Below are 15,050 nucleotides of genomic sequence, written 5' to 3' on the forward strand. Positions count from 1 at the left end.
TCAACTTATCAGGGATTTGATTCGAGGGTGTGGAATAGCGTTTCTGTCCCGTGCTGTGCCCTGTGGGGAGGTAGAAGGGCACAAATTGGAGCAATGAAACAGCTTTAACCCTCAGACCTCCTGTTTCCAGTATCCAGGTTCCCTGGCCCTTCCAGGCACAACACCCTAACCGACTTCATCCCCACGCTTCTGTCCCTTTACTCGTGCAGAGGCTCCCAACCTGCATGCTGTCCGTCATCTCCCCTGTATGACTTAAACCATCACCGTTCCCCAAAGCAGCCTGCTTTGCACTTTTATTTTGTCCATTATGCAACAGGCTGGGGTGAGTGAGGAAACACAATCGAGCTGATATGCTTTAACCCATTGATTTCACTGCCAGCAAAAGAAACAAGAGCAATCGGGGTCTGTAGAAGTTGTTCTTGTATTGACAGATGAACTGAGACTCGCTGATTAATTTCTCTCCCTCCTGTTGATTTCCTGGCAGACTGCAATAAGGTTACTGACCAGTGCCTGTCTTACTTTAAACGCTGCGGAAACATCTGTCAGATCGACTTGAGGTACTGCAAGCAAGTGACAAAGGAAGGCTGTGAGCAGTTCATAGCGGAAATGTCAGTAAGTGTTCAGTTCGGTCAGGTGGAAGAGAAACTTCTGCAAAAACTGAGTTAGTTAAAGGACAAGTGTGTAAATATTGGGGCAAGGGGCGGGAAAGGGACTAACAACCTGCAGGATTTTATTTTCAATTGGAAACTTGGAATATATCAAAGATTGGATTTTACAAGTCCTGTCAAGGAGAGAACAACATTTAAACTACCCACGTAAGAATTTCAACCTGTGCCACTAAGTCAGTCTACCTGGGATGTCCTGCACTGGCTCTTATGCAAATCCATAAGGCGACTGTTATTGATGATAGATGCTCACACCCGGAAGAAGACTGATCATGAAGAAATACTGTTATTTAAAGTACCACAGCATGTGCTTGGTAGTGTAAATTTAATTTCCGCTCCTCATTTCTTAAAAACAAAAAAAGTTGGTGTCATTGAAGTGGACCATGCACTGCATTTCTGCCTTCTTAACACGTTTTGTTTTGTTACATCTGACATTATGCAGAACTATTTTTGTACAAAATTGTTTAAAAATTATTTATGCAATGTTTGAATGCATTACCAGTGTTTTGGTTTCGATTGCCAATTTTTATCTTTACTTATGGTAGGAGAGAACTTAACCTATACTTCGTAGACAATATCCATCTCTACAAAATGTGCCCAGGTCAGGAAAAGTAGGTTAATACTTTCAACTTAAGCATGTTTTAATGGAAGTTTATATCCTGCTTTGTATACTTCAGAAGTGACATAAGCATGTTGTGGAAATAAGGTGTAAATTATAGTTGAAGTAAGACACTTTGCCAAGTTTTATCTGTATAGAAATCACCTTTTTCTCAAAATTTTAAAGATTCCAATTTCAGCTTTTGCACATAGGAGGGTTTCACTCTGTAGCATGAGCTCTTGTACTCAATATGAAATTTAATTTATACAGTGAGTCAAGCAGTAGAATAAATGGTCAAGCGTAGTCTTTTTCTCTTTCTTTGAAGTGTGAGTTGAGTTCTCATTTAAGGTTTATGACATGGTTATTTCCTGATTGTAAAATTCTGCATTCATAAGTGCCATTGTTGTAAGGTGGTGTTTTCGTAGACCTTCCTGATGCAGTTTTACCTTTGTTGAATTTGTATAAACAATTGTACAAAACCAGACAAAGCCTATGAGGGTTTCTGTTCAAGCACAAGTTGATGAAAATCATGTTTTTGTTTGCAGAGTCAAAAGTATTAACAGTGCAGTTATCTGAAGAGTGACTTTATTAAAACTGATTATACCACTTTTTACACACCAGCTCTGGTCCCTGCATGCTGCTGTCATGTCTGCTGCCTTTGGAGACGGAAGTAAGTGGTTTTTTTATGACACTTTACTCTTTTAGCTTTGCAGGTTAATGCCCACGGTTGAGCATCTGCTTCCTAGTCTGTGCTCAAAGTGAGAGACACGCCTGCAGGATGTCCTGTACCACCATTACTTACCAGAATTCAAGGGTCTCAGAAGCCAGCTATTGGGGCAGGTCTCTTTTAAAGCCTGCTACCCTGACTTGGGCACCCTGCATTGTTCAGCCCCAGAGCTCAAGCTCATAAATGCTTTGGTTAAGATTTAACCTCAAATCAGAAGTTTCTCAAGCAGGATCTCTGCTTTCCCATACCACACCCAGAAGCAAAGTGCAAAAGGGCAAGTTGCAGATAATGCAGCTCTTAAGTCTCTTCTTAAGTTAAAGCCCAACAAAGCTCACTTGAGTGAAATTCTCTGTTTGATGTTTTATCTCATGCTTGTTAAATACAGACACTGGTGGATTCTAAAGCTACAAAAAAAGGAGCTAGTTGTACCCTAGTGTAGTTCAGGGAAGGCCTCTGTGAGCAGTATCATGGGATGAAAAGTGAATGGGGCCAGAACACGGCAAGTAGCTAATGCAAGGTGCTAATTAAGTGCGTGGTTGTTGTTCAGTGCATCTATTATTTACACATGTAAATTCAGATAGTATATACTACAGCCTCACTGTCAGTACAGCACAACACACCACTGCACAATCCTTGGGACATGAAGTGATTGAGGCAGCTCAGTTATCTTGCACAGATTGTGTTTTCTTCTCTAGGGTCTCAGAAGCACAGAGCTCAGCAGTGCTAAACACCAGAGAGAGTAGCGTTAAACACACAAGGAATTAAACATTTAAGAATTAATTTGACTAAGTCAATACAGCTGGGAGAGGTGATTTAGTTTGGAGAAACCAAACAAGAGGCCAAGTCAAACCAGTTACAAACCTTTATTGAGCTTGCATAGCCATTGTTCAGATCAGAAGTCATGGATACGCTGTGTGACAAGTCCTTGCGCATGAGTTAGCTAATTCAGTACCTTCTCTATTGTTTAAAAAGTTTTTGCTAAAAAATAAAGCCATTGAGAGGTTTATTTTTTTTGCTCCCTTCTGAAAAATAAGTAGCCATGTCATTTAAGTTGCTCAGTTACAAGTATGACATGAGGTTAACATTCACTTCCCAAGATATTTTATTACAACCTGTACAAACTTTGATAGGAGCCACTTGCTTACCTGGCACCCATCTTTGCTCATTTAGCAGAGAGCAAGCTTGTATAATAGCTCAGGAATAGTTTTCACGAGATAAGAGCAGTGACAGCACCTTGTGCAAATGTTTTCTGGATTTTACAGAATGACATAGAATACTGTAAACTAGGCACAGTAGAAGATATCCCCTTAGCTCTTCCCACCTCTTCCATACCCTCCCTGCTGCATTTCTATTACTGTCTCCAGCAAGTGATGCATTGAATCAAGCCAGGGAGAAAGCTGCCTACTCCATGAACAGAAAACTAAATAATTTTGCTGCAGCTGCTAAAAATTGCATCTTGTCCACCTAGAGGAGACCAGGCAGTCTGCTCACCAAGCCTTTAAGTCTTGATTTGAGCATTATTGTGCAACTCTGCAGTTACTTGGCAATAAGTGTTCACTGTAGATGCAACACTGCTCAGAGTTGTCACTACATAACTAGAGCCTGAAACACTGGTAGATCTTTTCCCCCCCCCCACTATTTTTTTTCCTCAGAAAATGAGTACTCGATTACAAGTGCCAGCATGACACAGCAATCTCTCTCCTCGGAACAGAGACTGTGGCAATACTTGCATCCCAGCATGGCCCCTCTAATTCCTCGCAAAAAAGTCTGTTCCTGATGAGCTGCAGGGATCATGTTAGCAATCTCTATTCCAGATGGGTACTGACTGCTGCCACTGACTAGTTCCTAGATGACATCAAACCAGAGAGAGAGACTGACTTTATGTAGGCTTCTGAACAGATAGCCAGCAATTTCTTGCCTCGATTCAGCCACCTGGGAGTTAAAAGGTTCAGCTCCCACTCATTTTTTTTCTCTTCTACTCTCTTTCACTGCACCTTTTAGACAGACTGGTGTCAGGTTTAGAAATAATATTTTGGAATGTATACTAGCAGTTGCAGGCAAACTCTCCTGAGCAGCATTCACATTATTACAATTATCTTTTATAAGAATACTAAGTATTTACAGCAGGCTTGTATGGATTCGGGAGCCACCAGCATTATCACCTGTTAAAAAGCCACTTCAAAATTAGATTTTATTCCCTACCTAAAGACAGTTTGACATTACTAGGCTGATTCTCTTTGATAAAGAATGGCCAGAGTACACACATAATGGACAGACATTAGAAATATTTGTAGGCAAAGGCAGTGATTTCTACAATCTTGTTTTTAGAGACTGTCTTGACACCACTGTACAGCCAGTGTCAAAATAGTTACATTCTATAAAACTTTTTTATGCATATTAAAGATTTCAATGAAGTCTACTGGTGTAGTCATTGTTCCTAATGCACCAGAACATGTAGTCACCCAACAACACGATCAAAGTTAAAGCAGTACTTTGTGATTACAATCATTCAGCACATTAACATAATGAATAAAGATTGGGTTATTCTTCAGAAGAGAGCAATAAGTGATATAAATCAGCTGTAAACAGTTTGACTTCAACAGTTTGTGGTTTTATAAGGTAATTCAGGCAGCTCTAGCATTCTACACACAGGCATCATATTGCCAAAATGCAAATGTAATTATACCATAGAAAGTGTTTGACAGACTTTAGATCCTGCTCTACAAAATGTTACGATTTTGATATTGAAACTAAGGTCTGCCCTACAGCCCAAGCTCAGTCACTCACTCTTGTCCACAGAAATCCTGGAAGTCAGCACGTGGCTAGAAAATCCATTGCTGCTCTTCGTTTAAGACTTAAATACATGCACTGCCCGTACAACGTACTGCCGGCAGATGGGGCACTCGCTCATCCTTTTGCCACACTTTGTGCACGTGACCATATGACCACATTCCAGAAGAACACAGTCAATGACTGCATCCATGCAGATCCTGCACAGATTATCATCGTTGTCATTCAACTGCATCTTCTCTCCTTCTGCAAAGCAACAGCACAGGGATTGAGTTTAGACATGGGGGCTACTGGGGAATGGGAAGATGATGTTTCAGAACCGTTCCTTCTACTCTGGGCAACCCCCCAGACCCATGGTTAACCCCATGGACTAGACTTTTAACAGTAAAGCTGAATCATGGGCAGACATTTAAGTCTGGATGATTTTGCATTTAGGATTCCATCCCCGTGGGTCAGAATGCCTACTATGTTGCTCGGTATCTGTTCGATGCTTCGACAGTTGGGAAAAAAAATCCTGAAATAGCTATGCACGGCTCACTGCTGGGTGGTCTTGGTGAACGTGCTGTAGCCACATCGGTGAAGTTACTGGCAAGAGTGGCTTGGTGAGAAAGGTGGCAGGGGAGGGAGTAGGGACAGAAGACCCTCCTCTGCCCGCATCAGAAATAATCCCACCAAAACTTAATGAAACCCCAGTGAAGGTTTTCAGTAGTGCAGTTTTTACCACAGCTGGGAGTTGGTTGAAACTTCTTGTCAACCATTTGAGCTGATGGAGGAGCTTACATACATAACCTTCCCTTGGCAAGGCCAGGAGCAGAGAACAAGAAAGTGAGAACTAAATATAAACCTACGTGTCTTGTGATTTTCCTCACTCTCCCTGTACAGTCTGTTCACTTTTTCCACAAGTTCCCACTTTTCACAGCATCCTGAATAGTTGACAAAATTACGAGCAAGTATCTCCTTCAGCTGGCGAACATTCAACCCTTCTATGTCTTCCAGACTTGAAATGTCAGACAGTGATGCCCTCGCTCGCTTTCTGGACAGCCCAGGGGTCTGAAACACAATTTATGTGGCTTTAACAGTTTCTTTCCTGAAGAACTCGTTACTGACACTGCTGATTATTCTGGCCAAATTCCCCCAACCCCAGTGTCAGATGAGAAGCAGGTCTAGTATTTCTCTTTAGGTGATTTTTACACATCTCACCTGCTCTTCTGCAGCATCATCATCTTCATTTGCTGAAGGGGTTTCAGCTTGGCCCTGCACACACAATGAGTCAGATCAGGATACACACGTAATCTCCTCCTAAAACACTTCCCTTCCTGCACTAAACTAGTCAGAGGTGACACTAGTATCTGAAAGCCACGGTTTTTAAATGGCTGCACAATCAGCCACTTTACAGGCTTTGTGATCAGTCTTATCCCAGCTTCCAGTGTTCTTCTAGTGTTGGGGTAAGATATAAAACCCTCAAAGCCTGCTTTCCCCACAAAGGCCCACCTCTCACCCACTTGGAGGCTTTCAGCAAGTCGGTCTGCTCTGCACACATACAACTGCTAGTACTGTACCTGTAAAAGGGTTCCATTTCCTGCGCTACCCCTTCTGCTTGCAAACTCCCCTTGTGAGGACGACACCGATACAGACATTGAAAATGGATGCGTAAAAATACTAGAAGTCTGTGACCGTGCAGAATGCAAGCTGCTAGTGTCCGTGCTCTCCTCCGAGCGTACTCCATGGTGACACAGCACAAGATCCACCAGGTCTTCTTTCTCTCGACAGGTATCTGTTGGGATGTTTCGGAGAATAAGATACTGACGTAGATCCTTCACTTTCAGTCGCATTAACTGAGGCCGCTGGAACGCTGTCTCTTGTAACAAGTGACACGTAGAACATCTTCGGAGATTTTCTTGTAAGACTGAACAAACTGAGCAAAAATCCTTCTTGCAGTCGCAGCACACATGCTAGACCGGTAGATAAAAAACAATCCATTAAACCATGTGTCAATATTCACTGGAGTAGAAAATATTTGTATTTTGCTTCTCCTCCCCACTACATCTGCTGCTGTTCTTTGGCTTTCAACCAATAATCTTGTCTTACGAACGTTTTATGAACAAAGTCTCTTAAACTGGCCTTTCAAAAACAACTTTGCAGGTTCTCTCCAGAGTAGGTACATGTTCTGTGCGCCTAGAGCACTTACTATGACATTTAATCAGTTTTAGCAAGGCAACACGTTGAAATGTCCATATAGGCTAGTGTTTACTTAGGATGCCAACTGGAGACCTAATCAAATTGTAGCATGTTAGGAGTGATTCTGAATGCTCTGCCTGCTGCCAAGTCCCACTGCCAATTTCTGGGTTTTTTTGGTACATGTAGAAGTAGATATTTGACCTACCAAACTGTTAGAGCCCACACAGACTGAAGATAGATAGACCACAGAGGAGAAGTATTAAACCTGTACAGTCCATTTTCACCAAGTGAAAATACTGGAAGAGTTCTCCAGTCTTGACATTGCAGTGATCTTGGTTATTACTTCTTGCATATTAAGTAGAAACTTCAGCTAGAAGTGACAATTATCCTTTTAAATTTTGCTTCCTTCAACAAAATGCTTATCAAGGATGGTCGTTCTGCACAAATACTATCTGTAAATCCATGAGCACCTGTCCCCTCTCCCTGAAAGATTTCATCTGATAGATTTCAAGTCAGAGGAATGAAAGAGCTATATCATGGATGGCTTCTTACTTCCAGACTTCAACATCCAAGGGATACACCTCATAACAGCTGTGCACACTACAGACAGGGTTACGTAGACCAGCACAGCAAATGATCTGACCAAAAGCACCTCTGGCGGGAAGCCTTTTTTGCTTTTTAACAATATTACTGCTGCAGATTACTTTTGCAAGACTGCATGTGAAGCCTCTCCTTGGCAGTGGGGCTGCTTTACCTTGACTAGAAAACGTATTAAATGTGGTAACTGCACTTTACACAAAGAATGTAAGTGATAGTTTTACAGAGGCAAAAGACAATGGAGGACTGCAGTCCAGCCATCATCTTACATCAAGAGGAAATGATGTACTAAATGCTGGCTCTGCCTTCCCAAGCAACAATGAAATTATTTCTAGTGCACATAGGCATGGGTTTGTAACTGGACTAAGCTTCAATACCTGGGACAAAAGCCACTGTCCATTCAGACATTTCAAAGTCTTAAGCAGCTCCTAGCTGGAATCAGGAAGAGCTTGCTTTCTGCGCTGACTTCCAGGAAATTAAATTAAGGGAGACATTCCAGGCAAACACTGGATGCTGCAACAGAACAACTTAGCTGCAGTTATAAATAAAACCTTTGAAGAGAATCACCATAAAAATAGTGAATGGGACCTTGAAAATAAGAGATCTGATTCAAAGGCTAAATAAAAATGCGAGCTTTAATTCTGAACCCAAAGCAAAAAGTCAAAGCAGTTAGATACCCACGTAACAGAATCCACTCAACGTGTTTTCTGGTTTACGCACTCTTGACAACAGGACATTTGAAAAAAGGAGATGAACCGTGAAGGATGAACGTCCAACTGGGAAGTTACATTATGTCCGATTCTTTCGTCTATTTGAGTGCATATTAGACTGGAAAAATACTACTGCTTGTATCTGTTTCCATTGTGCCATGTGAAAACCTCTGGAAGCAAATCTGAAGTCTTGGACTGGGCACAGGTAACACTTGTGCAGATAGTATAGTTGAGAGAAAGGCATAAAAGGGGAAGGTTCTGGCCATTAGCCTATGGGGTTCCTTCTTTTTCCAACCACACCAGGTCTGATCCATATCCCCCTCAAGTCAGTATAGATTACTATGGATTTCAAAGGCTTTGAATCAGGCTTAAATGCGGAGTTTTAGATTAGTGCATTACATGGAACATACTGGCTGCAGGGAGGGCAAGATGCCCAGTTCATACATAGCTTAATAGCTAGTTCAAGATGGTTAGTTTGTCCAAGAGGTACATCAGTCTCTTAAAACATGGGCACCACAGTTAGCCTAATACATCCCCCCATGTTCGCACAAACTTTAGTGAATTAGCCTTAGACCAAGAAGGCATTGTGACAAACCCCTGATTTGCTACTGTAGGCACGTGGTCACAGCAGGGACTGACAGCTCTGCAACTTTATTAGTGAATATCTGTATACATTAGAAAATAAAGGCCGTCACATCTAAATTAGCTACAGTTCTCTGGGTCACCAACTGCACAAGACAGTTCTACAGGCCTGCCATGTTACCACAAAGGTTGGCTCCCACTATTCTAGATCCTAATCAGAATTTGGTCTCACCCAGTGATTTAAATCAGACACGAACTAGTCTAACATCAGCAGGGGGCTGGGACTTCTGACCTAGGTTCCTGTAACCTTGAAGGAACCACCAAAGTTAATTATCATAAAGTACTACGTAACGGGAAATATACTCACCTTTTTCCTAAAGACTGAAAAGGAAAGTCCACAAGCTTTGCAGACTATGTCAGCACCTCCTGTTGAAGATGGACATGCTGAGAAGTCTGTATTTGGTGCAAATCGGAACGGACCAGCACCTCCTCCAAATCCTGACTGTTGGCCACGGACAGCTCCAGTACCCATGACTTCATTCAGCAGCCCACAGCAGGAAGCCCACATGGACGTGGCACCCGCCTGAAGATATTAATAAGGAAACAGGAAACTGTTAGTGTCGTGTGCAAGTTTTCTGTAGGGAAGACCATAAAGAGTGTCATACTGGGTTGCAAGTTATAAATGAAGAACAGATTCATTCTGTTCCAAAGATCACCATCCTAATGGCACCAGGTATGAAACCCCAGAGTACAAAGCATTTCACACAAATAATGGCCTGAGAACTGAACTTCCAATGGAGAAAATAATTTGGGTTTGGCAGGTTAAAATCAAGGATGTTTTGGCAGAGCAGATCACTGAAAGAAGCAAACAATCAGAGTCACAGAGATCCAAGAGAGTTCTGAAAAAATGAAGTAATCCTTGAGAGATATCAGCAAATCAGAGAGCAGCCAGCAGCACATCAAGCTGAACAAACAAGAACTAGCTGGAAACAAAGAAAGGTGGCCAAATGATTTTGCAGAAGCATTGCTGTACTCCAAGAATGACCACCTGTCAGTACACTTCTACAGCTGCCAGAACTGGCAGCTGGAGTCTATGGACAGCACTACATTAGTTTATGTTTGGAATATTTTAGCAGCCAGAAGGACATTTTTAAGTGGTTCACACTAGAATCTCCTGTAGGGAAGGACCCCCCTGCAATATCTCCAAATATTCTGTTTGGAGACGAGATTACAAGCTGTACAGGTCTAAAAGCCACAGTCCATCATAACTTACAGAACAAGAAGAGAGAGTATGTTACGTTCTTCAGTCCAGCTAGCACCACATATCTTCTTTGGAAAGAAGTCAAAGCAGTATGAATGAAGGGCTTATGATCTTCTCTTCCTGCTTTCCTGAAATTAATTATAAACTGTTGCATTTGAAGTGGTTTTGTCTTTCAAGTCTGTACCAAAACTAGGCAGGAGGACAACTGGAGGAGGAAGAAGATACCTTATGGGTCAAACAGATCTGTAATGCAAATGGTCCTGCTGCAATATGTAAGCCTTTACAGTTAAGCAAGGATTTGCATCATCTGCTTCACAGAAGGGCTCTCAGTTGCACAACTCCCATTTTAAATGCCACCTAGACTATGATTTTATAGTGAAGTATACTTATGTGGGAATTTAATGCAGGATAAAATGTATGCAGGAATTGTGTATTCTCCTGTTTAGTAGGAAAGCAGTCCCCAATGCCTCCACCACAGTAATGCTTATGCTGTGTCCCTGAGAGTTTCGTCAAAGGATATCTCTAGGCTACCAAGAAGCTGAGCAGCAGTTCCAACGCAGGAGGCCTCAAAGCAGATCTGATGAAAAAAAGTAGGGAGCACAGGGAAGGCAACCCACAGCTACAACGAGGTGGAATGGCTAAGGTCTGTTACGCCACCCCAATGAGAGAATTCAGTGAAGGCTCCACAGCCAAGGAACTCTCTAGTATAAATTATTCCTCTTTAGGGAAATATGGCTGCAAAACCTGTCTCTCCGAGCATAGCAACATGTGTGCAATCAGTCACACGCCGATAATACTTATTTTTTCATGCAAGATTGGCCATAACCATCTTTGTCGTACTAGGCAGAAGTCGAGCATTTTTGATGTATAGCTTCAACAACACACAAGACAGTGCTGTAGTAAACACACTTGAGAATGTCAAGATCAAAACTACTTAAAAAATGTAAAAGCAACAAGTGCTAGCCTAGCAATCTCTTTTACCACGCCTACCAAGTACATTAGGAGCTTCAAAATGAATATGATATCACTGAAATGACACTTTCATTTTTCAGGGTCAACATCAGAACCCGAGATTCTGGGCATCCACGATTAACACGGACAGTGAAAACCGGGAATGGAAGGTATGGCTCACACTTAACGCTGCCCTTTTTCCTGTGGTGACATTGCAATAAGCAATCCAGGGAATGCAGTTAAATTACAAACTTCCCTTAGGCGTTAAAATAAGAAGTTAGCATGTGACAACACGAAAGTGAAACTCTTTATCCAGTTCCAAAGCAAGTTTAGCAAAACTGACCCAAAGCAATTTTTCCATAGATTAGAAGTGCCAGAAAGGACTACTGTGACCTAAACTTCAGTGAACTGATCGGTTTGAATGATCACTAACCTCTAGGAAAAAATATAAAAGGCTGGATTAAAAAACAAAACACGCAGCCTCAGCCTGAACACAAGCAAAAATACACGTTTCTAGCATTGAGAAGCCTCCCAACTAAACTGTATACAAGAAAGCTAACCCAGTAAATGGAGCTCCCTGCCCCTGCTTTAAATGGCATTAGACCCTCATGTTAAGGAGGGTATATTTTTGAGAGAAGGAATCACTGACAAGTTTTGGTAACTGCACTCTACGCAAAAAAAAGACAAATGAGGAAGAACAGAGAGCAATCTGTTGTTAGCTTAGGATAGCAGTGTCTTGCTAGGGAAAGTATCATCCTCCCAACCAGGCCGCTGCAACGGCGGGCAAGAGAGAACGAGGAAATAAACCGGGTGATGGCAGCAGCGTTTAGGCTGCCACGTGCTTTTAAAACCGTTACTCCAATACACTGTAATAACTTTTGGCGTGTCTTTACTGATGCTGCGTAAAGAGCAGCTCGAGGAGGCACGTCTTCTACAACAGGTTACCCCGATCGCACCAGCGAGCATTTCAGGGGGGAAAAAAATATCGATTAGATTTCACTGGAGTCCTCGTGCAGCCGTTTCCGACGGGAAGGCCAAGACATCCTTTTAATAAACTCTGCGCTTAGGTAAGCCGAGCCATCCTGTTCCATGGAGAATTGGTTCTTCGCCCAGAATCGATGTCACGCAACAGGCAGCCAAGCGCAGGCGCGGCATGGCACGGCACACTGGGCTCTTTCTCCCGCCGTGGTAACAAGTGAGCCCCTGCCCCTGGGGGCCGTGGCGGTGCCACCCCCTCCCGCTCACGGGGAGGGCGAGGGCGCACCCAGCTCCCCTGCTCGGAGCGCCCAACACAGCTCTCCCCCAGCTACCCAGAAGCCTTTGCGGCACCTCAAACCTCCCATAGGCCTTTGCGGTGTGCCTCCGGTTACCCAGAAGCCTTTGCAGAGCACCTCAGGCCTCCCATAGGCCTTTGCGGCGCGCCTCAGGCCACCTCCTGCGCTCCAGTCAGACCCGCCCAGCGAGCGGGGCGCTGGCCGCGCTCACCCCAACCACCACCGCCCTCGCCCGGTCCTGGCGCCCTGCCGGCCGCGTGTGAACGGGCGCCGCCCCGCCGCGAGTCACCTTCATTGCCGTCGCCGTCGCCTCCGCACCCGGCGGCGCCTCGGCCCCCCGCCCTGTCCGCCGCTCCAACGGGCCGCCTCACGGAGGGCGGGACCTGCCGCCTCCCCGCCCCTCGACCAATGGGGACGAGCGCTTCCACCCCGGTGAGCCAATGGGGGGGAATTCCGCCGGCTGAGCCAATGGGGGAGAAGGACGGGCCCATTCGCCCCGGAGGGAGGATCCATTCAGTAGCAGCGGTTGGGGGGGAGCCAGCTATTGAGCCGCGGGACAGGCGGGAGGCCAGTCTGGGCAGCTGCTGCCGGGCATGACGTCAGCGGTGACTAGGCAGCGGGACTGTGACGTCAGCAGCTCCAGAGCGTAGGATTCCAATTGAGCCCTGCCCGTCCCAGGGCTGGTTGTAACACGCACTGGCTGCGTGGCCTCGGGCACGTTACTTATCCTCTGGCTTTTCTTGGTGGGATCACGGGTGTGGAGGAACCTCCCCTGGCTTAACTTAATGTGACTGCCAAGTCCTTGCAATGCTCTTTACGGCTTTGTGTGGACCGGGGCTTATCCCTGACCTGCTCCACGCTGCACTGGGGACACACCCTGCCTGCAGCCCACGCAGCCATGCTGGCAACACCACTAGTGGGGGCACAGTGCTGCCAGAGGCACCTGCTCCTGCTGTCAGTGGGAGCAGCATCAACAGCATCCTCTACTGACAGCTGCCGCCACAGTCAAAGCAGGAACAGCCATCCTAGTAGGGATGAGAAGAGGCTAGATGATGATGTTGCTGTTAGAGAGAGAGCAGAGGGGAGGCACTTCACTGATACATTATTCTCATCCCCTCTAGCAGAGTTCACAAGGCATTGAGCTGTAGCAGCCTACCTATTCAGCCGTCAGCAACACTGCAGTGCCAGCAGAGGCCGGCCGCCTGTCTCGAATCCTGAAAAGTGCATGTTTTGCAAGGGACAGTTTATGCATTTTATATCCCAGCATTATGGGATGGCAGACAGGTGTCAGCTGGTGTACAGCTGCATGCGAGTAAGCTGGGGAAAAAGGCGGGGCTCCATGCTCTCCTACACTGTTACAGCTAATAAGATTAATGAGTTGCACTCCCTAGCCTGGCAGATGAGGCTCTTCTGCTATTTCTGTTCGTTCACAATCCTAATAAAATGATGTCAATGCTCTTAGGTTGCTGGGCAGAAAAAAAAACAACCACCACCAAAGAATGAAAATAAACAAGGAAAATATTACTTTTCTCCCTTCACTCAACACTCAAATTGCTTTTTGCACAGATGAATTAAAAAGAGGCTATTTCACAGAACACAGGCTGTATGGTATTGCTTTGCCTTCCAAGGTTAATTCTGCTGTTTGACAAAGGATAGTACATGACATTGCTCAGGACAGCATCTCTTAACGCTAAATCAATTATAATGATACAGTGCACACTGATACAAGCATTTTATAAATACATCTTCAAACTCCTACCATCATTGTGAAAGTTAAAGGCTCAATCCTGCTCTCACTGAAGCTGATGGGTATTTTGCCAAATTTTATTAAGGGAGCAAGACTGCACCCTAAGCAATTCATATTTTTAAACCAGGCATATTTTTGTAGCTGGCAAATTCAGTAGTAGTGTAAGTGGGTGTGGCTGCAACCCAGGAAGCCCATTATATTATACAAATTTACATCAGAGCTCAATTTGTCTCACTGGCTAGGAACCAAGTTTTCAAGAGTGGCCAGTGCTTTTGTGTTCCTCAGGTTTTTCAGTGGCCGGTTGAAAAGGTCTGTGATCTCCAATTGAAGCTGCAGGAGGGAACTGCACCAGAATAATTACCCCGATTGGAATCTGGCCAGAACTAAGATTAACAACTACTCTTGCAAAAATCAAACATGTAATGACAATGAAAGTGGGATTTATAACTCATCTAAAAGACAAATGATAAAGAACCACAGGTGGGGGAATATGACAGCTGGTGTACAAAGGTTAATTGAACCTGTATAGAGCATATCTGAAAATGATTCTTAACAGAGGTGTGTTGACAGACAAAATAATGAGGTACTAGGACAACGGCTTGATATTCAGAAAAGAACCATTTACCATTAATGATAGTCCTGAGGGCCTTGATGAGCAATTTACAAGTAAGACATCCCAATGACGGCATGATCATAATACATTGTTTCCTTTCTCTTGGTTGGCAGTGGGTCAGCAGTCATGTCGTGCCAATCTTTAGTACCTGGCCCACAGGGAAACTAACGATCCTCCTACCGAGCCGAATCTGGGAACTTTTCAAGGAACGGGGGTGTGACTGCCACTGATCAGCCAGGCGTTGTGCGGTCGTTGTGCCACTGGGCCTGAGCTGCGAATCGCACAACTTAACCTGGAGGGTCTGTCAGCTGCCTTTTTCTTCCCCTGAGCAGTTCATGCTGGCAAAGAATATTGCAA

At 44.3% G+C, this 15,050-nt stretch overlaps 2 protein-coding genes across 3 annotated transcripts in view; one reads left to right on the forward strand and one right to left on the reverse strand.

Annotated features, from left to right (window-relative positions):
- KDM2B (lysine demethylase 2B) overlaps positions 1 to 1,745 on the forward strand; it is a 136,574-nt gene extending 134,829 nt beyond the window's left edge. Inside the window, exon 22 of the mRNA XM_006015198.3 lies at positions 485 to 1,745. Coding sequence (XP_006015260.1) covers positions 485 to 666 — 182 coding nt within the window. The 3' untranslated portion in view covers positions 667 to 1,745. The remainder of the gene's footprint in view (positions 1 to 484) is intronic.
- A 1,058-nt stretch (positions 1,746 to 2,803) lies between these two features.
- RNF34 (ring finger protein 34) lies at positions 2,804 to 12,741 on the reverse strand. Of its 2 annotated transcripts, none has more exons than XM_006015199.3 (6): positions 12,623 to 12,741; positions 9,215 to 9,430; positions 6,340 to 6,732; positions 5,981 to 6,034; positions 5,629 to 5,830; positions 2,804 to 5,026 (listed from the first exon to the last, which is right to left on the reverse strand). In XM_006015199.3, the coding sequence occupies exons 1-6, from the start codon at positions 12,626 to 12,628 to the stop codon at positions 4,839 to 4,841; spliced, it is 1,059 nt and encodes a 352-aa protein (XP_006015261.1). In that variant the 5' UTR covers positions 12,629 to 12,741; the 3' UTR covers positions 2,804 to 4,838. The 2 variants fall into 2 exon arrangements, with proteins under 2 accessions (XP_006015261.1, XP_025055079.1); XM_025199294.1 differs by lacking the exon at positions 12,623 to 12,741 and adding an exon at positions 10,121 to 10,249.
- Positions 12,742 to 15,050: the final 2,309 nt, after the last annotated feature.

The sequence above is a fragment of the Alligator sinensis genome, unplaced genomic scaffold, assembly GCF_000455745.1.
Source record: "Alligator sinensis unplaced genomic scaffold, ASM45574v1 scaffold628_2, whole genome shotgun sequence".
Classification (NCBI taxonomy): Eukaryota; Metazoa; Chordata; order Crocodylia; family Alligatoridae; genus Alligator; species Alligator sinensis.